The 20,008-nt window shown below is 51.5% G+C and overlaps 1 protein-coding gene across 1 annotated transcript in view; it reads right to left on the reverse strand.

Annotated features, from left to right (window-relative positions):
- COL22A1 (collagen type XXII alpha 1 chain) overlaps positions 1–20,008 on the reverse strand; it is a 189,725-nt gene that overhangs the window by 26,270 nt on the left and 143,447 nt on the right. Inside the window, exons 45-52 of the mRNA XM_029923332.1 lie at positions 19,089–19,142; positions 17,457–17,510; positions 13,562–13,615; positions 11,543–11,596; positions 8,294–8,347; positions 3,704–3,757; positions 2,046–2,090; positions 1,385–1,438 (exon numbers count right to left, since the gene is read on the reverse strand). Of these exons, the coding sequence (XP_029779192.1) occupies positions 1,385–1,438; positions 2,046–2,090; positions 3,704–3,757; positions 8,294–8,347; positions 11,543–11,596; positions 13,562–13,615; positions 17,457–17,510; positions 19,089–19,142 (423 nt within the window). The remainder of the gene's footprint in view (positions 1–1,384; positions 1,439–2,045; positions 2,091–3,703; positions 3,758–8,293; positions 8,348–11,542; positions 11,597–13,561; positions 13,616–17,456; positions 17,511–19,088; positions 19,143–20,008) is intronic.

The following is a 20,008-nucleotide window of genomic DNA, read 5'->3' on the forward strand; positions in this document are numbered from 1 at the left end:
CTTCAGCCCTCAGTTTGTTCTCAGTATTCAAGATTCTCTCATGGTTTGCCTTCCTCTCTCTCCTTCTTTTTCCCCCTTCCCCTCCCCATGGTCCTCTGTTAGGTTTCTCCTGTTACACTTATGAGTGCAAACATATGGTATCTGTCCTCCTCTGCCCGACTTATTTCGCTTAGCATGACACCCTCGAGGTCCATCCACTTTGCTACAAATGGCCAGATTTCATTCTTCCTCATTGTCATGTAATACTCCATTGTGTATATAAACCACATCTTCTTGATCCATTCATCAGGTGACGGACATTCAGGCTCTTCCCATATGGAAAGTGCCACTATGAACACTGGGGTGCATGTGCCCTGATGCATTAGTGCTTCTGTAAGGAGGGGATGGATTTTCAAGCTGCTCTTTGCCTCTGGGTCAGGGCTTGGGGGAGGGCCATGTCCAGGCTCACTGCAGCTGTCCTGCTCTGAGCTGCTCACACGACACCGGCTTTGTCACGCCCGCTCTGCTGTTCAGGAGAAACACGGTGGCACGGCTGGGCTCCTCTCAGGCCCCTCCAGCTCCATCAGTTCATGGAAGCAGGTCAGCCAAGAAGACGACGTGCATCAAGAGCCGTGGGCGGCGTGCACTTCACCAGGATTTAAATGCAGATCCTGATGGGCTGAGGGTGGGCACGAGACCCCCCGTGGACGTGGACCCCGTGCCCATGCTCCTGAGTGGATACCCACTCCCAGGAGGCCAAGCTGCATCCACACATGTCAGACCACCCGCATGTGTCCTGTGTGACGTCGGGTCCCCTGGGGATGCAGAGCTGACGGATCCAGCCCAGGCCACCTCCTCCCACCTCTGACAGCCTGCGTGGCCCCCAGTCAGTCCCCGGCCCTCTCTGGGTCTCAGGTTTTCTATCTGTAGGATGGGGTGGAGGATACCTTGCCCTGCCCAGATCCCAAGGTCAAAAAGGCAGTGAGAGCAGGTGAGCAGTATTAAGTGCCACACCGCATGTGGCCGTGGTGGCTGTCATGGGTTCATTGGGCCGCAGAGCAGTGGAGCTGGAGGGCTAATCTGGGAGAGACTGAAATTCAAGCCCGTGTGAGGCCGGACCCCAAATGCCACCGCTGATGCCAACAGATACTAATGATCGATTCAGCAAGGTCTCCTTAGCTGCAGGGCAGCACAGGCCCCAAACTGCGAGGCTGGAACCCAGACCCCAGGGCCTCCTCAGGACTCCGAGGAAGACCCCAGGGGCTAGCAGGTGAGACACCACGGGGCAGTCCCGAACATCCGCCTCTGCAAGCCCCTGGGGCCCCCACTTCCGGGCCCCTCAGAAACGCGCACTGTCCCCTCTCTCTACACCCCCCATAGGCCCAGCCCGGACACCCACACTCACATCTTGTCCTGGCGACCCGTCCCGGCCAGGGGGCCCCATGGCACCAGGCTCTCCCTAGAAGGGGGAAAGAGAAAGACAATACCCACCATTAGGGAAGGGCATGCAGAATGCCAGCGCCTGGTCTCTGCACAGCTGGGTGGGGAGAGACCCAGGACACGGCCCCCCAGAGGAGCCCCACTGAGTCCTGGCAGAGCCAGGTCTTCAGTGCTGCTGCGGCCGGCTGCAAGGGCCTGGCCCCCACCGTGCCTCTGTGAGCCGCAGGTGAAACTCCGGGCCAGGCAGACGGGCTGGGAACTCTGTCCCCTCCACGGCTGACCCATCAGCACCTCGGCGGTCCTGGCCCCAAACAGAGCACGGCTGGGGGTCGACCCGGCCTCCAGGTTCCATCTGTTTGGGGCCTCGGAAGGAGAGGAAGGAACGTTAGCCTGAGGCCCCCTTGACTCCCGACTGATTTGGTCAAATCGGTTGCACCTCAATGTCTGGCCCCCAGAAGAAATGTTTCGAAAAAGTGGACAAGACCAGGAATGACACTGCCCCTGATGCCCACTGTCCTCTCTCACATGACCAGCTGCTCCACTGGCCTGCAGAGCCAGGAGCCCTAGGTCTAGACACACCAGCTCGCAGCCACGGGGCCGGTGGCCACGGCTAGACATCCACTTACCCGGGGACCCGGTGCACCAGAGTCGCCTGTCTGTCCCTTGAAGCCCTGGAAGAAAGAGAAGTTACTCCACAGAAACGCAGGCAGGAAGGGCGAGAAGGGGCAGGCGCCTGGGTGACTCTCCAGGAAATCCTGTCCCTGCCTCACTGTGCTCACCTGACGTCTCCCATTCTAGACCCCAGGCAGGGTCCAGGCCCTTGATGCTGGGTAATGGGTGACTCTGCACCACGGCTGGAGCTGCAGGGCTTGGTCCTACAGCACCTCCAGAGATCAGGGTGTCACCCCACAGCCCTCCTGAGTGCCACCATCCTGATCTCCCATGCCCGGCTGGCACCCCTAATGCCCGGGCCTTGGGGTGGCGTTTCCCTGTCTTCAGTCTGCAGGCAGGTCTCAGGGCACCTCCCTCGTTCCTGCACCAGCCTGCTGGGTAATAACCCATTTCACATGTGAGAAAGCTGAGGCTCCAAGGGATGAAACACCCACCCAAAGGCCTGGGGCCAGAAAATAATCTGATTCAGATCCAGGGCTGCCCAGACCCAAGGCCCTGTGCTCTGTGTGCTCTCCTGGCTGGTGGGTCAGCGCCCCATCTCACCGGCCCTGGGCTCAGGGCGCCATCCCTGGGTCTTGCCCCAACATGGGTCCCCACAAACGGGTCCCCCTGGCTACAAGGAAGATCCTCTCCTCTAATAAGCCAGGAGCCTCCTTAAGAAAAGCCAATCGCTAATTCTGTTTTAATTTCTCTATAGGAAGTCGTATTCCCATCCTTAGCTTTGTTCTCCTAAAGGAGATTTAGGAAAAAGAAAATTGCTTTTTGTGTTTCAGTTCCTTATTACTGAATACCAGCCAGGTGAGCTATTGATTTTAACAGAAAAACACATTAAGGAAATCAAAGTAAGCATCTCTTACTTCTTGCCAGATAATTGGATTTTAGGAATTTTATTAAAAATAATGTTTGCTTCCTAAAAACAAATTTATGGAATTGTGTAAGCAATTTTGAAATTATGAAGAAGTAAAACATTTAACAAAAAAAACCCCCAAATACACAGAGTTCATTTTTATAGAAAAATTATCTATGTATGTTTACATGTATAATAGCGTAAAGCTGGACATAGACTGATAAACGTCGGAATTCATACATAGAATACAAGTCAGAATTCATACAGAATCCATACCTACGTCCCCAAGATCTAGAAAGAATATAGAAACACATGAACACAGCTTTACCTCGGTGTTGTAGAACCACAAGTAACTCTTTTTTACTCTCTACACCATTTTTTTTCTTATTCTTTTTGTTAGTATCATCATTGCCATGGCCACACAAGGAGAATGGGCTACTTTTGCAATCGGGGGAAAAAACCCTTAGCCACGGAAAGTGTTCAAAATTAAAATTAAGACTCCCTTTTAGGTTCTATCATCCAGAGAAATCCCATTCAAATGATAATAAGTAGGTAAAGAACACAGAAAATTTAGAACAGCAGGGTGACGATGGTTGTAATTTTGAATCAGTCTTACAGCTGTGCATATGGAAGAACTGAACGTATTGTGTAGAAGGACCAGTGCCTCAGAGGAGAGGTCCTTGTGGGAATCCGGAGGGGGGTGGGCTCTGTATAGGAGCTGTGTGGCCGGGGCTGCATTGTACTGTGGACAACATGTGTACTTACCGGCAGGCCACGGGCTCCCTCTGGTCCTGGTAGACCCGGTTCTCCAGTTTTGCCCTAAGAGTAAAGAAGAGAAGAGCTTGGGGACATGATTATAAGGATCTTGGCCACCTGGGATTCATGGCGTTACCTGTCCAGCAGCCAGTCTCTGACCCCTGCCAACCCTCCTTCCCGGCATCATGGTCCATCTTAGTCTGTACAAACCACCCCCATGTCCCAGGCTACCACGCTCCTGGACTTTCCCCGGACTATGCTGGTTGCACAGCGGTCATGCCTGAAGCCATTGTTTCTAGTGGTCCCTGCTTGTTCTCAAAAGTGCTCTGCTCTGGATGAAAACGCTGCAGACCCCCTAGTTCTAAGCAGCTCTGTGCTCCTCACAAGACCGCTTCAAGGGAGCTCTCAACTACTGCATGTTGCATGCGGGGACACCGAGGCTCAGAGAAGCCTTTGCTTCACTGAGCTGGTCAACGCCAAAGCCAGACTGAATCCCAGCTGCGTGCAACATGCCCAGAAGGTGCTCTTCTTGCCCAGCAGCTGCCTCGGACGGGGAGGCCTGACCTCCACCCTTCTCTCCCCGGTCCAGCTTCTCTTCACTACAAGAAGTTATGGGGACACTTGGGCCATTCAAACTCTTCACCACCAGCAGCCCGGCATTGCCCTGGGCACAACCAGCCACAAATAACAGCCAACAAGAGACTGGGAGCCTAAGTGCAGGTGATGTGGTTGGGGGGGGAGAGTATGGAGGGGCAGGGAGAGGGTGAAGGGCCACTTCTTTAATGGGGGAGGGGAGCATCTGGTCCTGCCTTCACTGTGACAGGAGGGCATGCCGCTCCCCTACATTCCCCTCCTTTTCACAGCCTGTAAATCCTGAGCATCAGACAGTGCCCGTTAGTGGGAAAGGAGAGGAAAAGGCACACCCGTGGGTTTGGAGGGAGAATCGCTGAGAAAAGGGGGTGTGGCAGATTTGTGCCTCAGCTCCAAGTTCAGCTGTGTGATCTTGGTCATTACTTCCCTTCCCTGGATTTGTTCTCAGTTGTAAACTCAGGACAATCCACCTCACTGGGCTTTGTGACTGAGGGTACATGGGCCTCACCTGGCCCTACACCTGTTACCCTCAGTGACATGCCCATCACTGGTCCAAGCATCACACCCAGCAACCCGAGGTCTTTCCACGTGCCAGACACAAATTGAATGCCTCACGTTACGTCAGTGAGTCATGACAACTCACTGAGGGAAGCACGATTGCTATCCATCGGACCAACACTGAGGCACAGAGAGGTTAAGTGATCTGTTCAAGGTCACACACTGGGGTTCTAATCCAGGTATTTTGGCTCCAGAGTCTCTGTGCACCATCATACACTATAACTACTGCTTGAATGCTTCCTAATAAAGATGACACAATAGGCAACTCAAAAAGCTGCCTCTCTATCTATATGTCTATCTACCCATCTATCGTCTATCCATCTATCTACTGTCTGTCTGTCCATCCATGTCTGTCCATCCGTGTCCCTAACATCCAGGAACATAAGCCATCTAACCTATCTATCCATCTATCTATGTATCTCTCCAGACATCAACTATTCATCAACCTATCTACTATCTATCTGTCTACCTACGTCTCTAAGAACATAAGCTATCTAACCTATCTATGCATCAATCTACCTATCTATCCATCATCTATTCAACTATCTATTGACTATCTATCCATCCATGTCCCTAACATATAGGAACATAAGCTATCTAGCCTACCTATCCATCTATTCATGTATCTGTCCATCCATCATCTATCCATCTATCTATCTACTGTCTATCTGTCCATCCCTGTCCCTAATATACAGGAACTTGAAGAAATACACCGAGTGAAGGCTGACTACCTCCTACCTGTAGCAAATGCTGCAGCTTCCCAGCCACATCTCCTTGGCTTATCGAGGAGGGGACCTGTCCCTGGTGAGCAGTCAGTCCCTGCCCAGGCTGAGAGCTGTGTGCAGAATGGCCCTTGGGGGTGCCTGACACCGAGGTGTGGAAGTTAATGTGCCTGTTAATGCCTCCCAGGGCAACCCTCAATTTATAAAGGCAGGAAAGTGACCGATGGAGGGAGGGACTGGCTGGCTGGGCTGTGGACACGGACTCCACGTGTGCTCCTCACAGATTCTCAGAGAGTCTCCAAGGCCACTGGCCGGGCTGACCACCAGAGTGGCTCACTCACTAGCCTGATCTTGGCAGCTTCCCTTCTTTCCTGGGTTCATTTCCTCATGCCCTTGGTGCTTCCAGGGGGCACGTCCCAAATGCCACACCTGCAAGGAACTCCTTGTCTCTGGGTCTGCTTTTGTGGGATCTGGTGCTGCTCATTCCCAGGCCAATTTCCTAAGCAGCTCAGAGAAAGAAGACTCACGAGGGCCACACACTGAAATTCAGGGCTGAGTGCCTGGCAGACTCTGGAAGGCTCCCAGGTGGGAACTGCTGAGCCCCCTCTCCCTGCCTCATGTACTGACTTACTCACTGCGCATCCAGAACAGACTAGGTCTCATACTGGTCTGTCCCAAGCCCTGACACAGGCCTAACTGGCAAAGGCAGATGGTGGGTGCAGACAGAGGGCTGTACCCTAAGGATCAGCTCTCAGAATAACACACCTGCAGAAATGTTGATGCCCTGTCCTTGGTACTGAACTCCGGGGTTGGCCTCTGGGTGTGAGTCCTTTCCCAGCTGCGTGACCTTGGCCAGCCTGCTTAACCTCTCTGTGCCTTAGTTTCCTCATCGGGGCAATAAAACCACCACACCCCACAGGGATTTTCTGGGGGTCACAGTGGAAAATGTAACAAGTCATCTGTAACCCAGCATGAGCTGGGCACATGGTGGCCATATCGCTTCTCTCTCCCCTCCCACGGTGTCACCCCTCTAGCTGCCATGGCCCACCCCGGGCACCAGCCTTCAGTGGCTTGGCAGGGGCCTCTACTCCGCTTGCTGCCCTAAGCACTTTCTTTTCCTCTCAGCAGTGAATCTTGGTTTCGGCATCTGGCAAGCAGTGGAAAATGATAAACAGAGTGCTTCCAGCAAGTTCTGCAGAAGATGCAGAAGGAGGCGTAATAGTTTATGACCAAACAAATTAAATGGAATGGGAACGTTGCTGTAGGAACTTCTATGTATTTCCCCTCGGAGGCTTCAGGGCTCTGGAGCTCTGCCCACACCAGGACTCGATCCCAGGCCGGCTGGGGGAAGTCACTTCCGGGGCTCGTTAACAGGGAGATGAGCCTGGTGCCCTCCACCAACTCCTCACCAACCTCGGTTCTCCAGCAGTTCTGGCCAAGTTGCCACCATCTCTCTTGTTCTACAGACCAGCGTCTCAGGGACACTCCCTGCCCCCCCAAAAGCCCCCGGGCACGGAGCCGGTCTGGAGTGGAGCCACGTCTCAGCCAGTGCCTTCCCCGGGCTGCGGGTGCAATTGTGGCACAAACGTTTTAATTCATGTTTAAATTTATCAGCGAGCAATGCATACAAAAGGCTCCACGGTAGGATAACACACCACGGAGCAGAGACCTTTCCACCTCTGCACCCGTCTGCCCAGAATCATCCTCCCGTGGATGGTGACTATGTTTAGTGGCGTTTTCGGGTCGCCCAGACTTCCTTTGTATAAACACTAGAAAAATACACGGAGGCCTGTTTTTATACAACACAGGGCAGGCTAGACACTCCACTGTGGACCTTTGCTGTTTTATTTACAAATGCGTCTCAGAGAAGGCTCATGTCAGTGTCTGGGGGACACCTTTCCCGGGGCCACGTAGGGTGCTACGGGTGCACGCCGTCATCGACTACTCTGCCCTGGGTGGGCGCCTGGAGAGCCGGATCTCGAGGCCCAGATACCACTGCTTTCTGCTCCCGCTCAAGGCCAAGGCCGTGGAAGGGATCTGGGAACACAAACGTGCTGGCCCCACGGGCCCTGGCCCACGGGCGAGAGAGGCAGGTAACTGTGCAGGACGACAGTGAGGCCGCAGACACGGGTGTGCAGAAAGCCCTGCACGCTTTTGGTTCCAGCCAACAGCCACCGGGGCACAGAGACTTCCTCACAAGCACTCTGTCTGTTTCACTGTGGGTCCTGGGCAGGTGACATGAGAGAAGAAGAAAGGGGAAGAACCCCAACCCTACAGCTCTGTGCTAACGCTGAAGAAAGGGCAGACTCCCTTCACCTGGAGCTGGCCAGGATCGCTCCGGTTTTCTGTGGGGAGAGCAGGCTTCCGGGGCACCGGGCTTCTACTCCAGCCCATGCCTACCGGCCCCATTTCCCCTCCCACACCAACTGATGCTGGGCGGGGCAGTAACAAAATAAATGTGGAGGACAGGCAGAAGCCCCAGGCTCACATTCTGATTCTGTCACCAGCTCATCATGTGGCTTTGGGCCCCTGAGACTCAGTTTTCTCAGCTGCAAAATGGGGACAGCAGCATTTACTCCATTAGACTGTCAGGACAAACAGATGAAGTAACACACAGAAAGTAACTCTTCCTGTGCCCGGGTCCCAGTGGCTCCTTGACAAAGAGCAGTTGTTACTGAGAAATGACCAATTTGGCCCATAAAATAGAAAAGAATTTAGAGTCCCTTACCGGCTCCCCGGGGTGACCTGGTTTTCCATCTCTGCCCTCTTTTCCTTCTTCTCCCTGCAAGAGAAGTCAAATTGGTTACCTCTGGCCGGAGGTGCAGGGAGGGAAATACGGCTCCATTATGGGGACATGCCTAGTGAACGGCCACAGCCACACTGAACAGCCAAGGGGCTGTTTCCACAGACAGAACAGGTTTGATTGCCTGGTTTCTTCCCAACACCGCAGTCCGGCTGGGATCTGATTCCCAGTGCCTGGCACAGAGTGGAAAAGCAGAATTTGCCGTAGCACCATTACCGGTTCTGTTGATCTGTAGAAGCCCCTACTGGACATGTCCTGAGGACAGACTGGGGACCTGGACTCCACGTCTGGGCCTCCTGGACTGAATGCGGCACTGAGTGGGTGGGGACGAAGCTTCCGGCAGAGATGGTGAGGATACTGGGTGGACGACATGCAGAGCAGGATGGGACACACGGGGCTCAGGGAGCGACAGCACGGATTATGTGTGGGTTATGGAACAGCCAGGAACCCTTGGCGTTTGTCTCCATGAAATCTAGCTGGGATTCCCTACCTGTGGCCAACCACCTTGCTCTAAGGAAGCCACTAGAAGCCTCATATCTCCCTAAGAGTCGTTGTTCTTCAAGAGTCTCCGAAAACGGGAAAGAGGATTCTGTACAATGATGATGACATCACAGATGTAGGTTCCGATCCTGGGCCACCTGGACTGGGGGTGGATGTGGGGGTCTGGGGAAGGAAAGAACCCAGGAGTGGGGCAGAGGGGAAACTGAGTCAACCAGGCGCAGTCTGAATCCCGTTCGCACTGCTAAGCATATGATCTGGTGCAAATTATCGATGTTCTCAGCCCCTCAGTGCCCATCTCCTAAAAAGAGATGGCAAATCTGTCCACAGAGTTAACAGGCAGCTCAGAATGGACGCTCCTGCTCACAAGGCCGAACTAACCGGGCACAGATCACCGGCGCCCGTCACGGTGTTTCTGAGACAGGAATGATATGGAAGGAGCAAAGGCGCTCAGAGTGGCTGGGGGCAGGAGGTGAGAAAGGGAAAGCCATTCCCGAGGCTCCTGGAAGCAGGCGCCCAGCCTTGGCTTATGTCTGAGACACAGGATGGGGTCTGCCCTGGAAGGGGGGTGGGTGGTGGGGTTGGAGGGGACATTATTAAGAAAATGGTGGAGTCAACACCTAAGGTCATGTCTCTTGTCTCCAGGACACGAGGGCTGTGGGGACTAAGGTCCTGTCTCTCCCCCAGGACACGAGGGCTGTGGGGACTAAGGTCCTGTCTCTTGTCTCCAGGACACGAATGCTGTGGGGACTAAGGTCCTGTCTCTCCCCCAGGACATGAGGGCTGTGGGGACTAAGGTCCTGTCTCTCTCATCTCTAGGACGCAAGGCTGTGGGCATAAGGGGTTGGCACAAAGCCACACCAGCATCTTCTCTCCTCAGCTCCACCATCGCTAGAAATAAGCGGTTGGTGCCGCCCAGCTGCCGGGACAGGCGAGGCTCAGGGCTGCAGTGTAGATGACAGAGGCTTCTCCCCCAGCACACCTGTAAGGTCTGGGCGTCCTGCACACGGCACTTCCCCCCGGGGGCCGTGGCTGCAGGAGAGCTGGCAATGGTGCCCGGGAACCGTGTCCTTGCTCTGTGGAGCCGCTTCTCATAGACTCCGGGAGGGAGGCCTCTGGGAGAGCAGTTCATTCATCCTCGAGTTTCTTTAATTAGTACTTGCTGGGCTTTCACTGTGCGTGAGAAGCAAAACCTGGTCTTCTAGAACCCACGGCCTAGAGCAAAACCCCATAATTGGCAGGGACTTCAGTGTTACGTCCCCAGATCTAGCGCAGTAGGACCTAAGTAGAGTCTGCTGGATGAGCAAACCAATTAATGAGTATTGGAGGAGGGGGTCACTGATGAAACCATTATGCAAATAAAGATGTGATTAGAGCCCAGGTAGGCCCTCGTAAGGAAAGGACAAGGGACTGGGAGAGCCTGCCCCAGCCTCGGGGTCCGGAGAAGACTTCCAGGGGGCGATGCCTGAGGTGGGGGGCAGAGGAGCAAAGGCATCAACTGGTGCAAGAGGTGAGGAAGGAGCATTGTGGGGAGACAGATGTGCATATGCAAAGGCCCTGTAGTCTAGAGAGGAGAGGATGTGGAACATTCTAAGAACCAAAAGAAGCCAGCGTGGTTGCAATCAGACATCACACTAGGCAGGGCTGGGGCGGGGGCTGTGGCGGCGGAGGCCCCGGCAGCAGGTGCGGGCCAGACTGCGAGCCCCACAGCCATCTCGGCGAACGCCGCAGCGCCGATCTCTCTGGACAAGCCTCACTAACTAGCTGGAAAGCTCAGCCCTACTGAGAGGTATATTACATTTAAAAGTCCAGAACAGTATGTGTAGACAGTAATTTGACAGTGTATATCAAGAACCTCAGACATTATCACACCTGACAAGTGAGCCCCCACTTCTGTGGCCCATGATATAGAGAATAGAAAAGAGGGGTGCCTGGGCGGCTCAGTCAGTTAGGCAGCTGACTTTGGCTCAGGTCATGGACTCGATGTTCGTGGGTTCAAGCCCTGCATTGGACTCTGTGCTGACAGCTCAGAGCCTGGAGCCTGCTTTGAATTCTGTATCTCCCTGTCTCTCTGCCCCTTCCCTGCTCATACTCTGTCTCTCAAAAATAAATAAACCTTTTTAAAAATTAAAAAAAAAGAAAATAGAAAAGAGTCATGCATGCAAAATAGCTTAATATAGTTTTTTATAAAAGATAATGACAAGATTTATGAGGCAACAGAAGAATGATCATATGTAGTACGGTACATTTATTGGTTAGAGTGTGTATAATGAGTCTATGAATATTTAATACCACTGTGGAAAATAAGAAATGTTTATTTTATCACAAATAGTACATTATCACAGCTGTGTGTGTGTGTGAGGTCTTAACCATGGATGCACACATACGTGTGTGTAGAGACAGAGAAAAACACCATCTACACAAGTCAACAGTAGAGCATAACAGAATGAGGTTAAGACGGACCCTACCAGAAACGTACTTGGCTTTGGTGAGTGATTTTCCTTCTCATTTTCTGTAACGCTCGAAACTCCCCTCGTCACCATGTCTTACTTAAACAAGGGTTTTGGTTTGCTCATTTTTGGAGTAGAGAAACCACGTTTTTGCTTTTGTGTTTTTTTTGTGTTTGTGTGTGTGTGTGTGTGTGTGTGTGTGTGTGTTTATGTAAATGTCACTTACCGGGATTCCAGGCAACCCGGAAGGACCTTGCGGGCCGGGAGGACCTTCTTTCCCCTGAAAGATCCAAGACACAACAAGAACGCATTAAATCTCTCAGGCTGGCTTTTCTGGAAGTAAAGGATCTCGCACAGAACTGCCTTCGCGGGCTGGCAGGAGCCTGTGGTGAGAAGCCGCGGGTGCAGCCCCTGACGGGGCCCAGTGCAAGCGGAAAGCTGGCCAGGTGCTCAACACGTGCTCTGTTACCACCCTCCCCTCGCCTGGAGGCTCCTAAACCTTTTACCAAGTTTACAGCTTGTGTTTCGAAAGACGGTGTTGACCAAACTGCCGTAATTCATACTTTGTTTTCTATTTTGTTCACCAAAGACACACACATCTCTGCCAAGCACAGCCTCTCAGTGAGATGGAGTCATCAAGGCTGTCATTTCTATCCGGACGAGCATTCTTAGGTCACCTGTGGCTCTAACGTATTAAGAGCCCCCAACACCTTTATCATCTCCGGCCACTGTTTCTTTTCAAGTGATGAAACGCTGATGTCAGGCTTTACATTCTAATGCACCTGCCACCCAAAATGAGGTATTCTCAAGGGCTGTGACGTTAGCTTCTTGGAAGAAAATCAAAGGTGAAGATGTTTTGATATTTAAAATTCAGATTTATACAGATTTTATAAACAAAGAGGACTTTTTTGTCAACGTAGAACAAAGACTCGATCATCGTTAGGGACTTCTAAATACTGAGGATAGAGCTCCCTGGATTCCTTCGTCGGTCGTTCCAAAGACCCCAGTACAGTGGGTCAGCATGGAGTGCCATAAAGGTCACGGAGGGGCACCTGGGAGGCTCAGTCAGTTAAGTGTCTGACTTTGGCTCAGGTCACTATCTTATAGCTCATGAGTTCAAGCCCAGCGTTGGGCTCTGTGCTGGTAACTCAGAGCCTGGAGCCACTTTGGTTCCGTGTGTCTCTCTCTCTCTGCCCCTCCTCCACTCATGCTCTGTCTCTCTCTTTCAAAAATAAATAAATATATATAAAACAAAAGGAAGGACACTGAATTGGGAGTTTCCAAATTGATTTAACTCCCAACTTGGACATTATTTTCCTGTGTGACCTTGGACTAGTAACCCAACCCCACTGGGCTTTGCTCTCCTCATCCCGGAGGAGGTTAGGGCACGCTGTCCTGACTGATCCCTCAGCGGCTCCTGCCGTGAGAGTCCAAGATGCCAGGGGAGGGCGGACCTGCCTGCGAGCCAGCTCCGAAGGCCACAGAGAGTAGACCCGTGACTCCCTCTCCTACTTCTCTCTCCTCTTCGGGGCAGGTGGATGACGGGCTACTCCTGCCCAACATGCCTCCTGAAACACACTGCAGCCTCAGGGTGGGCTGGCTCACGTCTCTCCCCTGCCCTGTGCCCGCTCAGAAGAGAAACACACTGATAGCGCCCGTGTGAGCTGGCTGTGAACCAGACCCTGGAATTACGGCCTGCCAGGCTGTCCGTCCAAACCCTTATCAATTTAATTTAATTTTGTCTTATATTTTTCTTTTCTTTTATTCATTTTATATTTTATTTTATTTTTATTATTTTATTTCATTTTCATTTTATTATGTTCTTTTATTTTTAAAAATTTAACGGTTTCTATTTATTTTTGAAAACAAAGCATGAGCAGGGGAGGGGCAGAGAGAGGGAGACAGAATGCAAAGCAGACTCCAGGCTCCAAGCTGTCAGCACAGAGCCTGACGCGGGGCTGGAACCCACGAACCGCAAGATCGTGACCTGAGCCAAAGTCGGACGCTCAACAAACTGAACCACTCAAGTGCCCCAAAACCTTTATGTTACAGGTGAGAAACCAGGGCACCGACAGAAAGCAAGCCCCCCCCCGCCCACCCACCTCAGCAGTTTCATCACAAGGCTGCTTGAGACTACTCTGGAGGAGGAGCCACGGAGGCAGGACCCGAACGAGGCTGGCGAGCAGCTGGGTTCTGGGAAGCCCAAGCACAGACTCAAGGCAGGTCCATCCACCGAGGAACTTACCGGCGGCCCTTGGATTCCCGGAGGTCCAGCGGCTCCAGCAATGCCGTCGGCTCCCTGAGGACGACAGAGCAGGTCAGTTTGTTGTAAGGATCTCAAAAGAGATTTTCCTTATTAGGAACTAAAACATTGCCTTGGAGATAGTGGGCACTCAACATTTCTTGAATGAATGAATGAATGAATGAATGAATGAGTAGTTGGGCTAGCTGGCAGATGAGGCAGAGATTCCTTTTTTTTTTTTAATGTTTATTTATTTTGAGAGAGAGAACATGCAGGGAAGAGGGACAGAGAGAGAATTCCAAGCAGGCTCCGTGCTCAGTGTGGAGCCCAATACGGGGCATGATCCCACAACCCTGGGATCATTATCTAACCCGAAACCAAGAGTTGGATGCTCAACGGAGCCCCCCAGACGCTCGAAGGGCAGAGATTATTTAGACTAATGAATACACTGCTTCTTTCTAGCTTTGGTCAAGTGGTATACGATTCCTAACTTTAGCTTCCATATCAGTAAATGGGTAGAAGTGATATTATCGCCCGGCCTGTAAGGAAGGGGGCCGGAAATGAAGCCGTGCTTGCACAAAATAGAAGGTGTCAGTTGGGGTGCGCCCACGTTACTCTACTCTCTGCGTCTCTCAGTTCCTCTGTAAACTGGAGAAAAAGAGCACCTACTTCAGCTGAGTTGTTGAGAGAACGGAGGAAGTTAATACACGTGAGGAGTTAGCCAGCGTCTGCACTTACTAAGGGCAGGTTCTCTGTTACCGCAAGCACAGACGATGGCGGGGCATCTACTGTCCAGCCCAAGGCCAGGAACGTGGAGGATACGAACCGAACACGAGAGGACAGACACGCACGCTCTCGCACTCTTACTGATGCCTCTCCAGCGATCTTTAGTTTTCCTACATACACTGATTGAAAGCCTATGTCATACCAAGTGCTGGCCAAGTTTTAGGGCCACAGAAATGGCTACACGGTGGACCCCGAGGGAATCTGGCACAGCTGCAGAGGACAGCTGCTGTTTTCCACATCAGACAAATTCCCGGGGGACAAGGTGCAGTCAGATTTTCCTCCACCTCTTCCCCCAGGTGAGGACCCAGGAAACGCTCATGAGATAAAGGCATATTGATACTGTCTGAACAAAGAGGCTCAGGCTCACGCTTCCCTGGCTGGTAGGCTACAGGGAAATGCCGCGTCTAGTCCAAATCTGACAGAACAACGGAGTTTCAACTACAAATCAGGATTCTTCTGTATAATTATGCCAAAAACGTCCAGCGTCCTCTGCTCTGGAACCTAGCTAAGTTGGAATTAAGTCCCATACAGCAGTTTGGGAACGGGGCTAAGGGTTTTATCTGAAAGAGGGATGCCAACTGAGCCCCAGGAAATAAACTCTGAAATAAAAATAATAAAGGAGGCCTATCTGCTGGGAATCCACATCTCCAGTCCCCGGGTCTGGCATATAAGCACTCAAACAATGCATCAATGACCAGGAGGGGTCCTGCTCCCAAGTTGCTACCAAATGACTGGCCACTGAACCCGAATGGACTGCTGACCAGCATCCACGCCCAAAGGCAAGGAACAGTACAGGGCACGGCACAAAGCAGACACTCAGGAAACGTCCGCCAAGTGACCCGAGGAACACATTGGTCAGTTGGAGGGAAATCAGCTGTCCTCGGATTATGACTGTCTCTGAAATATTTTTTACTGTTTATTTTTGAGAGAGAGAGAGAGAGAGAGAGAGAGAGAGAGCATGAATGGGGGAGGGGCAGAGAGAGAGGGAGACACAGAATTCCAAGCAGACCCCAGGCTCTGAGCTGTTGGCACAGAGCCCAACGTAGGGCTCGAACCCACAAACTGTGCGAGATCATGACCTGAAGTGAAGTCAGATGCTTAACTGACTGACCCCCCCCAGGCGCTCCTGGTCATGAGTGTATCTGAATTTCAGATGCATCATTGAGTATGAGAAAGGTAAACCAGGAGCCTTTCCTTCAGTTTCCAAGGAGAGGAGCATATGGTTTCATTTGCATGAGGAGGGGGTGGGGAGAGATGTGTTACAGGCTTTGAACAACTGCGGCGGGGGGATGGGGCTTTACCTCAACACTTACTTCGGGACCCTCTCAGCTGTTCAGTCACATGGGAAGTCGTTGTGATATGAAAAGTGTAACATAAAATTATTTCCTTCTCAAACGTCCCCCTCAGTTCAATGCCAATGTCTCTCCACATTACCGATGACATTGCTACCTTGATCGTCTTTTTCTTGTGCCTGTCAGATGCCACAAAATCCAATAATACATGCAGATACTATGCAAAGGGATTTCCTAGGTGAAATTATTCATGTGAAGAAAATGCAGAATTTCGTGAACTTCAATGATCGTAAACTCAGAGATGCCCCGCAAGGTGAGTCACGATCTCGCTCACTGCGGAGAGGCAAGAGGGAGGCATTCAGCCTAAGAGACTGGAAAGGGGGTTACTGGTGCCCACCCGGGGCAGGGGGCAGGTGGGAAGTGAGCAGAGTATCAGAGATTTAAGGGATGCTCTCCAGAAACCTGGGAAAGCCTGATTACTTTTGTAGTTAATTTACTTTCTGTGAGTTTCCTAAAAGTCAATTCTGAAGTGAAAGATGAGCTTTCATGCTTTCATATGATTTTATTGAAAAAATGCATTGAAAACCACTTAATTTATTCTAGAATAAACACAGTGACAATTAGGAGTCACTTAGATGTTGTTGAAAAGAAGACAAAGCAAGATTAATTTTGTGTATTTTCATTGCATGATCCTGAGCTTCTTTTCCACTATTTATTATGTTAAGTGGGTCCCTATTGGAAGTGGGTTCCCTTCAGTTGTCCTTTAGCTGTTAAGGTAGCTCCCTTTCTGCAGGCTCTGGGAGGCCAGGGCTCCCGGAGAGCACATAGGAGGCCCCAGGGGACTGAACCTGGGTCCGGGGAGGATGCTTCCCCTCACAGCCTGTTACTGTGGATGCCCCTGGGTGTCTACGGGAGCAGTAACGGCAGTGTAGTCTGAACACAGGGCAATAAGATTAATCTGAGGGCTATTTAGACCAAATGGAGATCAATCTGCTAAGAACAGCATCGGTTGGGTGTCAAAGACGCAGTGGGCACAAGAGCAAGGGGAACGTTTGCTCAGGGGCCCAGGGGGATGAATGGGATGATATTTATGGTATTTGTGGTGATACAGAAAACAAGTGCCTTAGAGAGATAATGAATGAATAGTTGAAAATGGTAATAATGGGGGCGCCTGGGTGGCTGAGTCATTGAGCCTCAGGATCTCGAGGTTCCTGGGTTTGAGCCCCGCCCACATTGGGCTCTGTGCTGACAGCACAGCGTGGAGCCTAGAGCCTGCTTCAGATTTTGTCTCCCTCTCTCTCTGACCCTCCCCACTCACGTCTGTCTCTCAAAAGTGAATAAACATTTTTTAAAAATTAAAAAAAGAAAATGGCCATAATAAATAATTCGTTGTTACTGTGCTTATACAGACGCTCTGTGATTCCCAGAGCCTCTCACTGCCAGACAGGGTCCTATGGAGCAGCAAAAGCTGCTTCTACGTTTCTTACTTGAGATCCTAACCTTGCAGTGATCTCAGGCCTCCCTCGCCCAAGCTAGATACAGACTATAATAGTTAACCAAGCCTGCCCATCCCTGGAACACCCTCCTGGCCCCACAGCATCCTAACTGCACTGCCCACTGTTGCTACACAGGTCACTCAGCCCTCAACCCCAGATACCTCGAGAACCCACACTTTCTGTTCAGCCTGGGGACACCTTCCAGGTATCAGTCTAGTCTTCAGAACAAGAGGAATGTCCAGCATGACCCCATCTCCCATGAGTATGGAGATGAGTTCAAATGTCAAAGCCAAAAAGAGGAGGGGATTCAGAATCATCACTTACCCGTAGCCCAGGGTTCCCGGGGGGTCCCATGAAGCCAGGAACTCCAGGATGACCCTAGGAAAAACCAAGAGGCCGTTCTTTACAATGACCAAGAAGGTCTTCACTCTGGTAACCACCAAGTGTCAGACCAGGATCCAGACTCTGGCTTCTAACTCCAATAACAGTTTTGGATAAAGACACTGGCAACAAAAAGACTTTCTTTTCTTTTCTTTTCTTTTTTTTTAAATATATCCTTGGTATTTCCAGAGGTTGAGGAAGTACCTAATAATAGTTACAAAAACAAATCTAAAAGCAGGTTTGCTTCACAATAACGTGAAGGAAGACGGTGTGGCTGAGAACAAAGGTGACAACAGAAGTGGCCGTAATGGCTATGAGATCCAGTGGCTGGGTGGCAGGTCTAGGGTGGGGGGTCCTTTTATGATGCTTTCCAATTTTTGTGTATGCTTGAGACATCCCCAGAAAACCATCTGAAAATAAATAAATGGGTATGCACACACAACATGTGCTCCCAATGGAAACTGTTTGGGCTTCTGAATTAGGCATCTACACTATAACAATGTTGCAGTTGCTTTAGGGAAGGGATTCACGTCTCCAGGCAGGGAGGAGTCCATGTGTGTTATAGTCTGAGCTAAGCAAGCTAGAGAGAAGTGCATGTAATAACTAGTTTCAGTAAGACAGTGTTTTATAGAGCCTGCCTTCTACCTCTGTCTCCTGCTGCTGCAAGAGGCAAGCCGTTACAGTCAGGATAGAACGTATTCTATCTGAAAATTCATTATGGCAAGCATAATCCGGACACATTTTGTTTTTCCAGATACAGATGGAGTTTTAGCTGAGCCGCCATTCAGACCTTCAGCATGGCTCTCATCTCACAGCTTCTGGAACACTTGCTCACCTGCCTCCCCTCCTCACTGAGCAGAAAGCCCCGTGAGGTTAGGGGTTGGCCCATTACTCACTGAGCATCTCTCAGAACTCGGAGCTGTGCCCAGAATGCAGCAGACCAGCTGCAAAGAAGGAGGACCGATGGAGAGATGCACAGAGGGGTGATGGGCAGAGCGCAGGCGGGAGGAAGGAAAAGGAAGAGGGACTAGTGACAGAAGCAAAGCAGGAGGAGGTGGCCAGTTTAAATGGCAGAAGGGCTGCTGGAGGCTGGGGGGCTCAGACTACAGAATCAGCGGGCGGCCCTGGATAAAAGATGATGGGTCTGCCGTGTTCAAATCCACAGAAAGTGGGGTATGTGGTCATGGGCGCTGCCTTACAACGCATTTGGAGAAGTGGTCCAGCAGGGCAGGCTGGGCCCTGAGTGAAGAAGGGGCATTTGTAGCATTTCAACCCACACCATGAGTTATACAGTAGGCACCTGAGGAATGATGGGGGGCGGGAGGAAAGAAGGGGGGTTCCACAAAACCAACCAAACCAAACCAAAGCAGAAAAGGCAGGCTCTTCCGATAACTGGGGGAGGGGACTATGACAGTGAACCAGAGGAATCAATCTGGAAACTCTGAAAATGTGGTTTAAAAAGAAATCCTCCTGCAGGTAAGGAAGATCCAAGCGGTGACGTCAGAAATGGCAAGTGAAATTTATCTAGGAGGAACAGGATACCTCTTCAGGTTCATTATAAAGTTAAGTTTTTACCTGGTCACCTTTCTGTCCAGCTTCACCATCTGCACCACGCTCTCCTTTACTTCCCTTGGGAGAAAAAAATGGAGAAAATTACAAAAAACTTTTCTAGAACTACATTGCAAACGAAAACAGATTGTATGCATTCATTAGCCTATTAATTCATTTATTCATTCAGGTACTCTTTCTTCATCAGCTCTCACCAAGTCTGAGCTGTAGGCCAGGCAGGGTGTCTGCAGAGAGAAGTAAGGGAGTCTGGTTGAGGAACTGATGGTGGAATGGCTTAACAGGGTTGTGGGGTGCTGGTGGGGATCGGATCACCGAGAGCCCTGTATGTTTGCCCCTTGAGCCTGGATTGAGCTGCAGGGACTGGAACCATTATAAGGAGCTGTGACTGTCCCCAGTTTCCAAAAGGTTCCCTGACTGCAGTGTGGCGTGGGCTGGAAGGGCCAGCATTAAGAGAGGAGGGGCAGTCAGGAGGAAACTGTGGTGTTCGGGGTGGGAGGGGCAGGAGTAGGATCAGCAGTGCCTGGGGACACCGGAGAGTGGATGTAGGGGAGGGAGGAGGGGGAGCTGAGAAGGTGGACAGGGCAGCACCGTCCACAGGCTGGGGAAGGTGGCCGTGCCCATGCACTCGCTCCTTGCTCCTCCCACTGCTACCTGTGCTCCTCCTCTTGCTATCTGTGCTCCTCCCCTTGCTACCTGTGCTCCTCCCTCTGCTACCTGTGCTGCTCCCATGCTACCTGTGCTCCTCCCCTGCTACCTGTGCTCCTCCCCTTGCTACCTGTGCTCCTCCCTCTGCTACCTGTGCTCCTCCCCTTGCTATCTGTGCTCCTCCCCTTGCTACCTGTGCTCCTCCCTCTGCTACCTGTGCCACTCCCATGCTACCTGTGCTCCTCCCCTGCTACCTGTACTCCTCCCCCTGCTACCTGTGC

Source organism: Suricata suricatta, chromosome 15, assembly GCF_006229205.1.
Source record: "Suricata suricatta isolate VVHF042 chromosome 15, meerkat_22Aug2017_6uvM2_HiC, whole genome shotgun sequence".
In the NCBI taxonomy this organism is placed as follows: Eukaryota; Metazoa; Chordata; class Mammalia; order Carnivora; family Herpestidae; genus Suricata; species Suricata suricatta.